This window comes from Sciurus carolinensis, chromosome 6 (genome assembly GCF_902686445.1).
Source record: "Sciurus carolinensis chromosome 6, mSciCar1.2, whole genome shotgun sequence".
Taxonomy (NCBI): Eukaryota; Metazoa; Chordata; class Mammalia; order Rodentia; family Sciuridae; genus Sciurus; species Sciurus carolinensis.
Window position 1 is genome coordinate 110128871 of NC_062218.1, and position 12440 is coordinate 110141310.

Genomic DNA, 12440 nt, shown 5'->3' on the forward strand with positions numbered 1-12440 from the left:
TCGTAATGTCGAGAATATCAATTGAGGAAAATAAATAACAAAAATATCTTACACAGAATCCTTCACACAGTCTAAAATTGTAGTAAATTGCTATTTAACTCATTATTCCTTGAAAACACAATAAGTAAAACAATATACATTTATTGCTTTTACCTAAATCATTTATCCATCATTTAATATTTAAACATAAAAATATAAGCACATTTACAATGGTACAATAAATTGTAAAGTGAATGTAGAAATTGTACAAAGACAATAGTACAAGGAGAACAGGAGGAAAAAGAAAACAGGTTGCATTTAATTTGGAAAATGCTGCCTATAAATAATATATGAATCTCTATTTTCAAAATCATTTTGAATCATAGAATTTAGTAAGTACCTTCTTAGATATATTACATAGTTTTAGATAAACTAGATTTATATAGCTCAACTAACATCTCTAGAACGTTATAAATTTTAAAAAACACCCAGCTTAGGCTCTTGATTTTCAATGTACCAAGCTAGCAGTAGTGTTTAGTGCGAGGTCACAAGCATTTGAATATTTTAGCACAATTGCAGATGACAGCAGAGTGTTGAAAGTTCTTTGTGTGATGGCTCCCACAACAGCTGGAACATGTGGAACTTGAAAAAGCCCACATGGCCGCAGGAACTGAGAAGTTCATTAGTGACATCAATACACAAAGCATGACAGAACCTCTACCGCAATATCATTAATGTGATTTTAAGGAAATAAAACATTTACTTTTGATGAGTAATTATAGTTTTTGAAAGAATAAGTTTACTTTAAACATCTCAAGAAAGCAAATTATTCTCAAAAATATGAGAAGAAAAATAATAGTAAAAAGATATTGAGGGTGCCAGGTAATAAAAATGAAGAGATTTTATATTGCTGAAGTAGAACTGAGCAGGACGGATGGCTTGTGAGATGTTTAAGGACATAGGCATAAAAGTTTTGTAATCTCGGTGTATTACTGCTTTTTGGGGACGAAGAAAATTATTGCTGGTGCAGTGTTTTATGATTCAAGTAATAAATTACTTAGTGTAATATCATGAGACTTGCCTGATATACACACATTATTATACCTCTGTGTATAATTTAAGAAAAAAATAAAACAGACCCAACTTTTCACTCTCTATCTAAGCTCATAGAAAAATATTTGGTACAGTCTATAAACAATAGACAGATATTTCACAGAAGGGTCCTCTAAGGAGTCATTTTCTTACAGATAGTATCTGGTGAAAAAGCATTTCTGGTCTTTTCAAAAATAGTTTCAACATAAATAATTTGTATTTTTTTTAATTAAAAAATCATAGAAGTAATAAATGACTATGTCCTTATATCAAACAATCCAGAAATGTATGGAGAAAAGTTCAAATTCAACCTCATCTCCTGTTGCCTGACTCCCACTCCTCAATCTCATTTCCTGCCAAAAGGGTAACTTTTACTAACAATTCGCATTTTATGTTTTCAAACTATTTTCTGAGTTTAAAAATATACACTACATGTATATGTGTATTCATATCTGTACACAAACTGTATGTTCCTTGATGGTATTATGAAGTATCCATTTTTCTGACATGCCTTTAACTAACAGCCATATCTTATTTATCTCTTCATGTAATTCTTATGTATCTACCTCATTTTTAAAATAACTACACTGGAATTATTGCTCTCCTTAAGAATAATTTTAAACAAAATTTCATCATTAAAAACTGCAATGTTAACATAGGCATTTTGCATGTGTGAGGATGTGTATATATGTGTGTGTCTTTATGCACATGTATAAATACTTAGGACAACTTTCTAGAAGTAGAACTTCTGTATTTCAATCCACTTTTCAAATTGTTGTTTTTCAATTAGCACTCCACATAGCAATTCTTTCTTAAGTAATTCACAGTAAGTACTCTGTAAAGGTTTTTTGTTGCTGTTTATTTTCAAAGGTAATAGACATTCTTCAGAGGTGAGGTTTCTGATTTTACAATTCATGAACACGGCCCCCTTCTGTTCATAGAAAACAAATAAAAAATTGTGGAAAGTACCAATCTGTTTTCTTTTGATGAAATTAAATCTAAAGTACACTTGGAACCCACCTATTTCATATTCTTCAAAGGAAAAATTACTTTTTCAACAGCAATTATTTTGATCTTGAAATGTATATTAATATATTCCTAGAATATTATGAGGCACAGTAAAGTGTACTAGTTAAATATTGACTAATCTCCAAATGCCAATTTGAATATTTTATTTATAATGCTTACTTGACAAGGAAAAATTATACTCACTAGTTCTGCTGACACAACTTGGGAGATTCATCAGTGCTCTGAGAAATTTTATCATTTATATTATTATTTGTGCTTATTTTATTTTCAATGTAATAAACATTCATACTCATCTGCTTAATTTAAATAGTTAAACCATGAATTTACATTTCAGTGAAAGTATATATGACTGTCAGTATTACCTTATTGGAAAATAAAATACACCTCCTCAATATTAACAAAGTAACCATGAATTTGAAAAAAATGTAAAAGATAAAATTAAAGTTAAAGAAATATTAACACCTTTGTATACACACGGAAATCATTCCACCAATGTTAAGATGGATGCATATTTAACTGACAAGAGAAAATGCAAGTCTCCCAAGTTTCATTTCATATTTTTATTAAATTTAAGCAACACAAATGACTTACCTTACCAGGGTCACAGTCCGTCCCATCCATTGGTGGATCGAGTTTGGTTTTGCATTCTTTCTCACCTTCTACCTTGCACCATAATCCCGTGCAAATGACATGCTGGAAAGAAGGACACAATAACTAATAAGCAGAGGGTGTCTTAGTTTTGAGTTTAAGTCAAAAATTTTTGAGAAAGTGATTTTGATAGGACAACAAAATAACTTGAATAAAAATGTGTTTCAGGTACCTTTAATATTAAACACAAATGAAATAGTATATAACATGTTTATAGTGATAGAGTGATACATAATAGAAAATCTGTTTAACAAAATTAAATCTTTTAAAATTTCTTTAATTAAAACACACATGATTATGCAAGATTATGTATGTACAATGGAAATTTTTAAGCTAAAAGAATCATTGTTTGTATCTTGATATGAACCAAGTTGGAAGAATATGTTGTTTCTGGAGTGTGAATTGAGTGCCTCCTTGCCTAAAGCCTGTCCTCACTTGAACTCTGCTGTATGCTCGTACGCCATGGTTAGCACTTAGGTCCTTGATGCTCAACACAATACAGACTCTGCTATAGTCATGATCAGTCATTTTTGCCTCCATATGAATGAGTTTTATACCTTTAGGATGCAAGAAACTTTTTTCTAGGGAAATTCTAAAGGGAATTTAAAAAATATGTTAGGATAAAGGAGCTGAGACAATAAGAGAGCTGAGTAAATGCAAGAGGGAAGAGATGCAGCCACGGCAGGCACTGCTGTAACAACAGTCAGTCCAGAAAGAACGTCTAGTTCTGTAAGATGGCTGAGTTTCTTTAGACGCAATCATGTTAACAAATCGCGGAGAAATATGAAATCCATGAGAGATATTCAAAGATGACTAAAGTGCCTAATCTTCAGTGCCCAGAAAGATGCACAAAGCTGGAGATCAAGTCAATAAAGACAGAACTAGTGCCATGTGAGGGACAGAGAAGGCCAGCGTAGTGGGGAAAGGTGCGTACAGCTGTACTGCCTCATCTACAGCTTCCCTTTGCACGTCTTCAGTTACCCACAGTCAACCACAGTTTGAAACTATTAAATAGAAAACCCATAAAATAAACGATTCATAACTTTTATTTATTTTTTCTTTTTGAATTCATTCCGTTTAGTTATGCATGACATTGGGATTCATGTTGACATAATTATAAAGTCATGAAATATAGATTGCTCTAATTCAGTCCCCAGTACTCCACCTTTCCCTCTCCTCTGCCCTCCCCATTCCAATTACTCTATTTTATTGTTAGCTATTGTTAATCTCTTATTATATCTAATTTATAAATTAAATTTCATCATTGTTGTGGGAAAGATTGTATATGTCCAGAAATCAGTACTCTTCATGGTTTTAGTCATCCACTGTGCCTTGGAAAGTATCACCCACAGATAAGGGGGAAGAACAGTAATGAAAAGAAGTAGAGAAGAACAAGACTGAAAAGATAGAAGAGGGAGATAATAATTCTATGAGATTGCCTCTGTGCATGTAACAAATTTGTATGTGTTTTTTTTTCAAAAGAAAAAAAAGAAGGAAAAAAAAATACCAGAAAAGACTATATTTATAGGAAAAAGGAAGCCACTGAGCAGTTGACAAGTTGGTCTGTAAGTAAAAAGGCTGTTCTAGGAGGATTACTTTGGTGGGATTGTTCAAAACAGACTAACAATCTAAAGTTAACTTACAAACCATTTTATTAGATATATTGGGAAGAATATAATGTCTCAAACAGAACTGTTGTAACTCTAACATTGAACTTGTTGTATTTCCCCAAATATTATTCTCCTATTTTTATTTATTTTAAAATTTAGATTTCTGAACTTGTTTGTAAGGTCTTAAATTCAAAAGTCTATCATACAGAGTATGAAAAATTTTGTTTACCTCATTTCATCTGGTGACAGGTATTTTCTTTGTTTCAAAATGTTTCACATAATTATGTTATATGTAGGATATGATTAACCTTAACAAATGTGCTTTTTATTTGCAGGCATCTTTCTCAAAAAATTATTTAGAGAATTATATTAAAAAATGCCAAAGTAATATTGTTCTTCTCCAATGTTTTCTGCTCTTGAAAATAAAAAAAAGTGGCCAATTGTTCACCATATACTTTTTGTAAACATGTTTTTATATTAGTTAACAGATCTCTGACCTGAGGATTTAATTCCTCAATATTTTCACTCTTTTAAGACTTTTCTATCAAAAATGATATATAGTCAAAGAATCAAATGCTGAATTTCTACTGAACAACTGCCTCATTTCTATTCAGTAAAGATCAGTTGTACTAAAACAAGACTCATTTTAGTCAAGCTCATTAGTTAACCAATGCGTATTGACCTAAATATCAAACCTTCTACGCTATCATTATAGAATAGTACTTGAACACTGTTGGTGGTCTAAATTCTGACCTTCCACCATTATCTGCTATTCAAAACAGCAGGTACTCTAATTGATTCCCACTTGAGGCACCAAGAGCATAAAAAGCAAACTTGGCAGCTTTTCAAGATAAGCACAGTCACGTAGAATAAATGACTCCTACAGGAGAGCTCTTGTACACTTTCTGTTCTGCAAGCCTAGAGATCTTACGGTGAGTAAGTTACAGTTTCAGTCTTGAAAATAACTTATATCCAGGAGTTCAAACTGAACTGTCAAAAGTAAGGCAAGAGATGTTGAACAAATGGTATAAATTGGTTTTACCTTTAAAAAGTGAAATGCCTCAGATGTGTGATATTAGAGCTATGGAATACCAAGCCCTTTCCAGGGGGTAGTATGGGCATGTTAGAACAAAACCCTGAACACTCTCCATGTGTTACACACACAGAGTCACATGCTTTTTTTCAATTTCGTTGGTGAAACCTCTTAGTATCAGTTAAGAAAAGAATTTTAAAACCTCTTAGTAACAGTTAAGAAAAGATTTGCATGGGAACTTACTAGAGAAATGTGTAACTCCATGTTTTTTGTTAAACAAAAGGATAAAAATAAAATAGTATTTCTTTTTTATTCTTCTATAACAAAAAAGTCACTAAAAGAACATCAAATGAATTAGGATGTTTATCTCAAATAGGCTTTTAACAAGGTTGCATGAATATGCTACAGTATATTTTTAAATGGAGGGTAAATTGTTTTTATAGAAAAATCATAAAAACTTATCTTCAAAGATAATCCATACCCCTGTCTTTCTTTAAGGCAGATAGTTCCATTATGATGTTCTTATAAAGCAATCTTAATGCAATCTACCCAGAAGTAATAACCCTTGATCAGATAACTCCATGCTCTTTCACCTATTGCCCTCCAATATGCAATTTCAAGAACTCAACATTTTATTGAAAACATAGTTCAGTTAAAGAACAATGCTTTACAACATACTTCTCCAATCACAGAACACATCATTATCCTATAACCTCTGATGAGTTAAAGCTGATTGTTAATCCCACAAAGAATATACCTGGTCCAAAAATGAACTGTCTTTCAAGAAACCTGGATTCCCAACTCACTTAAACTCTCTAGAGCAAAGAAAAACCAGACATACTTCTAAACACATTTTATGATACCACAGCCATATAGGAATAATTTAAAACAAAAGCAAAAAGAATGATCTATTCCATTTATTAACTTAGATTTAAATAGGCTAAACAAATTTAACAGACTGAATAGAGCAACACATGAAACAATTCAAAGCACCATGATCAAAATATTTGCCTCAAGATATAAGGATAGGTTAATGTCAGGGATGTGATTAATGCAATCAAGCATATCAATAACTGTAAAAATCATGATTTTTATATCTATTCATATAAAATATGGCTTAATTATTCTTTAAAAAATCTTGGTAAATTAGTCATTGAAGGAAATTTATTTAACACTAAAGAATATTTATGAAAAAAACTACAATAGTGAAAAGTTAAAAATTTTAAGATTAGGAATATGGTAAAGATGACATCTTGGCACCAATGTAAGGAAGTAAACACACGAAGTACTCAAAGGAACAAGGGGGGGGGGCTGTCAATCTAGATTTCTGAACTCAACTAAAATTTTATTCAAGATTGAAGGTTAAATAAAGACCCTTTCAAGGAAACAAGAACTGAGTGTTTACCACCAGCAGATCTGTTGAAAAGATATTTCTAAATGATGTTCTTTAATACAAAGAAAGATGATGTCATAGGAAAGAACTGAGAAGCAATCATGAACACTGATAAAACAGTGATGAATCCAAATAAGACTGACCGTGTAAAGTATGAATAATTAAATTTTAAATATGATTTAGAAAATTTATTTTTAGTGGCTTTCAGAAATACTAGAAGTCTAGTTCATTTACATCCTAGAAACTGTATCAGTTAGCACAGAGGATTTGGTCACTGTCGATTAAGCAAGTGGGACATTTTCTCTTTCACCTCCCGAACTCCACATGCTGTAGGACAGCCAGGGGCAAAAGCTGAGCCACAGGTATGAGAAGGAAAATAATCTAGGCACAGCCAAAGAATAACTCAACAAAACACAAAGGAGTCTTCAGTAAACACATCAGGAAGTGTTAGAGAAAGCAAAGGAGCAAGAAGAAATTAACAGAAAGGACTGTCAATATCTATTTAGTGGAAGCCCAAAGGCAAAGAAAAGAATAAAAAGAAGGAAGGACCTCTTTGAAATATTTGAAAAGAAAAAGATCTAGAATTAAGGTAAAATTCTCGCTCTGGAATGGTGGATTAAGTTCTCAGAAGATCAACATTTCCTGTAGGTAATCACTCTAAACTGAAGAGAGAATATAAAAAGTGACTTCCTAGAGGCTCCAGAGAGTGAACAAATGCAAAAAAAAAATTCTGAGAGGAACTGAAAGAATCAGCAAAATGTGCGTTAACCATCTTTACAACTTTGACTTGACGGTTGCCCATGCACAGAGACTAGCACTGGGTGTCCAAAACAATGGTGAAAAGCATACCATTATGAAGACAGAAACGGGTTGTCTCTACCTCTGGAGATAGCCCACTTTCTCCATAGAATGCTTATTCCTCACTTTACACCAAAAAGATGTCTCTGTCTTTTTAAAGATAGCCTATATTTTATCCTAAATGTACATTTGTTTTCCTAAATAAATGTATGTCTAAACAAACAGCCAAAAAACACCTAAAACAGCTGAATAGTCAAAGCTGCCTAAAAATTATAAAATAATATAAAAATAATCTGAGAGAGAGGAGAATAGGAGAGCCCACATCTGTTTTTGGCACCTGAATTATGCATACATGGAACACACAATAGAGTCCAGATAAGAGAAGAGTGAACTGATTCCAAGAAGATGAAACAAACACAAATGGTATGAATCTACATCATGTACAACCATAGAAACAAAATGATGTACCCCATTTGTGTACAATGAATCAAAATGCAGTCTGTAAAAAATTAAAAGATAAATAAAAAATTTTTAAAAAGATACCAATAAAAAGAAAAAAAATTCAGTCTGAATCTAATGAATTTAGTTGCCTGTGGAAACAAAAAATTATGTATATATAACACATTTTGTTTATCCATTCATCAACTGAAGGGCATCTAGGTTGGTTCCACAATCTAGCTATTGTGAATTGAGCAGCTATGAACACTGATGTGGCCGCATCACTGTAGTATCCTGATTTTAAGTCCTTTGGGTATAAACTGAGGAGTGTGATAGCTGGGTCAAATGGTGGGTCCATTCAAAGTTTTCTGAGGAATCTTCATACTGCTTTCCATAGTGGCTGCACCAATTTGCAACTCCACCAGCAATGTATGAGTGAGCCTTTTTCCCCACATCCATGCCAAAACCTGTTGTTGCTTGTTTTCTCGATAATAGCCATTCTAATTGGGGTCAGATGAAATCTTAGGGTAGTTTTAATTTGCATTTCTCTTATTACTAGAGATGTTGAAGATTTTTGTTTGTTATTTCCATAATCGCAGAGTGCTGGGGACTCGAACCCGGGCCTCCAGCATGAGAGGCAGGCATTCTACGAGATGGGCTATATGGCCTGCAGATGTTGAACATTTTCCCATACATCCATTGATGGCTTGTAAATCTTCTGTGAATTGTCTGCCCAGTTCCTTAGCCCATTTATTGATTGGGTTCTTTAAAGAAGAATAAAATAATGGCATTTGCTGGTAAATGGATGGAGTTGGAGAATATCATGCTAAGTGAAATAAGTCAAGCCCAAAAAACAAAAGGCTGAAATGTTTTCTCTGATAAGTGGATGATGATATGTAATGGGGCAGGGTGGGTAGCAAGAGAAGAATGGAGGAACTTTGGATGGTGTAGAGGAAAATGAGGCAGAAACGGGTGGGGAAAGAAAAGATAGCAGACTGAGATAGACATCATTACCCTATGTACATGTATGATTACATGAATGGGGTGAATCTACATCGTGTACAACCATAGAAATGAAAAGTTGTACCCCATTTGTGTACAATGAGTCAAAATGCAGTCTGTAAAAATAAAAATTAAAAAAAAAAGAAAACAAAAAATTAAAACACTTTACAATAGTGGTCAGCAAACTTTTTCTGAAAAGTGTCAAATAGCATATATTTTATGATTAGGGGTCATATAAACTCTATTGCAACTATTCAACACTGACATTGTGGCTCCAAAGCAGTCACAGACAATACATGAATGAATGCAGTCTAGTAAAACTTTATTTACAAAAACTGGTAGCCACTTCCACCAGGTCAGTTTGCCTATCATTACTCTACAATACAACACCACGATTTCTAGCATGCAGTTAGAAATTATTATCATATGAAAAGTCAGTAAAATGTGACTATTTCTTAAGAAGAAATAATTCAACACTGAAATGATACATATGCTGCAATTTTCATAAAATTTAAAAATGAAATTATTAATGTACTCTGCAAGGTAAAGGCAATTAACTTGTAAAGAATGAAATGGTATCTTTAAGAGAAACTAAAAGGAAACATTCATTTTAGATTGATAAATATATTTACGTGAAGTAGAAATTGAATGCTGAGTAAACTTGAAAATATATCAAGGGAAATTATTCAACCTAAAGGAGAGAAAGAAAATACTGAAAAATATAAAACAGTGGCAGAAATTTGTGGGTTAATATCAAAAGGTCTAATGTCTGTTATTGGATTATCAGATAGAGTAAGGCTTTCTGAGAAGTTGAAAGAGAAAAATATTCAAAGAATAATCATTAAAAACTTCCTCCCAAATTTGGTAAAAGACATGTAAAAAATTGCAGGAAGTTCAACACAAACTCAGTGGGATAAATATGCAGAAAGCATAACTACATTCATTATAGTAACACTTGAAAACCAAGGATAAAGAGAATACTTGAGCACAGAGTTCTTAGAGATGAAAAAGGAGCAACTTTGAAATGTTAGACAAAATCATGGCCAACTTAGCATTTTAAATCTAGTGAAACTATATTTCAAAAAATGATGTGATTAAACAAAAATTAAGCAAATTTGTTACTAGAAAACACAGTTAACAAAGGTCAAGAAGGAAAATCAAACCAGAGGAAAACTCATATTTTCAGGAAGTACAAGAGAACAATGAGAAAGGTCAATATTTGGGTAAAAAATAAAAACTTTTTATTCTTAATCTTTAAAATACATATTAAAGATTTAAAGCAAAAATTATATCATTTTATTGTGTGTTTTACAATATACACAAATGTTACACATAATAATGACTCTACCAAACACACACACACACACACACACACACACACACACAACTGGAAAGTATAAACACACCAAAGTGCTTGCATTTTTCCATATTCTAATTGAAATAGTACCATATTAATTCAAAGCAGAATGAGAAGAATTAAATGTTTATGTTCTAACTCCCTAGAGCTGAGTTTGGCAAACTTGGTCTGGAGGCTAGCCAACTCCTTTGTAAATAAAGTTTTATTGGAACATTTCCATGCTCATTCATGTAAATATTATCTATGATTAATTTTAGCTGGAACACCCAATTTGAGTTGCAACAATGGTTCTATTGTTAACAAGCTCATTAACTAAAAATTTGTCATTCCAAGGTCTGGCACAGTGGCACACGACTGTAATCCCAGGGATTCCAGAGGCAGAGGCAGGAGGATCACAAGTTCAAAGCCAAACTCATCAACTTATCGAGGTCTTAGTTACTCAGTGAGACCCTGTCTCAAATTTTTAAATAATTTAAGAAGAAGGGGGCCAGGATGTGGCTCAGTAGCTAAGCAGCCCTGGGTTCAATCTCTGGTACCAAAAACAAAACAAAAATATCTATCATCCCAGATCCAGTTCAAGTCACTTTACCTATTTTAATAGGTAAAGAGTTAGGATTCAAATGTAAGAGAGAAAATAAGATTTGAGAAACATGCAAATAATGTTAAATAAAAAAGCAGGAAGGGGATCAGAGGGAACTAATGAGTTAAAAAAAGGGGGGATAAAAGGGACATTTCATAACAGAAAAAGTCTTAATTTACCAAGAAGAATAGAAATAATAACTGTATTAGTGTCTGACAAGAGAGTTTTATGAAGCATGGATCAAATGTGACAATATTAGGAGCTGACAATTACACAATCAGGGTAGGATATTTAAAATTCCCCATGTAAGCAGTAAGTAAACCATTTAGACAAATCAGCAGTAAAGTCAGATTACCTGAGCAACCCTACTAAGCATGTTGGTCTAATTGATATTTATAGAACACTAGCCCTAACAATTACAGATGTCCATTCTGCCAAATGTATATGGTACGTTCACCTGGATAGACTATAAATGGTGTCTGAAAAAAGAAATTTATGAAGCATGAATCAAAATATGACAATATTTTGTCTTAACAAATTTAAAATGATTAAAACTGTTCAGAGGATTTTTTTTTTTTTTTGACTCTAGGAGTGCAAAGTGTGAATGCTACAGTAGGTCAGTGTTTATGTGTTTAACAAAAACCAGCTAAAATCATTACAAAGTTATGGTGCCACTTTAAATTTCCAGCATCAGTCTATGTGAATTTTAATACTACTGGTTGCCCACCATCAGCAATATCTTGGTATTTTCTCTTTTAACTTAAGACAATCTAATGGGTATGCAGCCAGAGCTCTTCATGGCTTTAATTTGCATCTATTAATGCAATGTTAATAATGTTGAGCACCTTTTAAGGACCTTGTTATATGTCTTAATTTCTGAAATGTCTGTTCAAATGTTTTGCCCATTTTATTAAACTGCATGATTTTTCACTCTTGAGAAACTGATATACTATTCCATCCATTTATCAGATCTACTTATCATCAATATTTTCTCCCATTCTGTGTCTTGCATTTTCATTTTATTAATAGAGTTTTTCTAAGAGGAAATGATTTTATTTTGATAAATTCCAAACTATAATTTATTGTTTTCTAGTTTTTTTTTTCTTTTAGGGTTCATGTTTCTGATGTCCTACATTTTCCCTAAAGTTTTATAGTTTTAATGTTTTCACACTTAGGTCTATAGTACATTAGGATTAATTTTGGCATATAATATGATGTAATTTTTGAGATGAAAATCCAGCTGTCCCATAATTCATTGGAAGGGTTCCCTTTATCCACTAAATTTCCTCGCCCCTTTTTTTGAAAATCAGTTATACACATATGAGAGTTTATAACTGGACTTCCCACTGTGCTTCATTGATTAGTTATGTCTCTTTACCAATACCACACTCTAATTCTGCAAATTTATATTGTCTTAAATAATGTAGTGTCTCCTCCAACTATTTTATGGTAAGCCTTAAGTCCAAATTCCTGTTGCCTCT

General features: G+C 32.4%; 1 protein-coding gene across 3 annotated transcripts in view; it reads right to left on the reverse strand.

The window, feature by feature from the left end:
* Window positions 1-12440, reverse strand: part of Adamts19 (ADAM metallopeptidase with thrombospondin type 1 motif 19) — a 292394-nt gene that overhangs the window by 90889 nt on the left and 189065 nt on the right. For all 3 annotated transcript variants that reach the window (XM_047555548.1, XM_047555546.1, XM_047555547.1), the window contains one exon: window positions 2692-2793. In XM_047555548.1, coding sequence (XP_047411504.1) covers window positions 2692-2793 — 102 coding nt within the window. The remainder of the gene's footprint in view (window positions 1-2691; window positions 2794-12440) is intronic.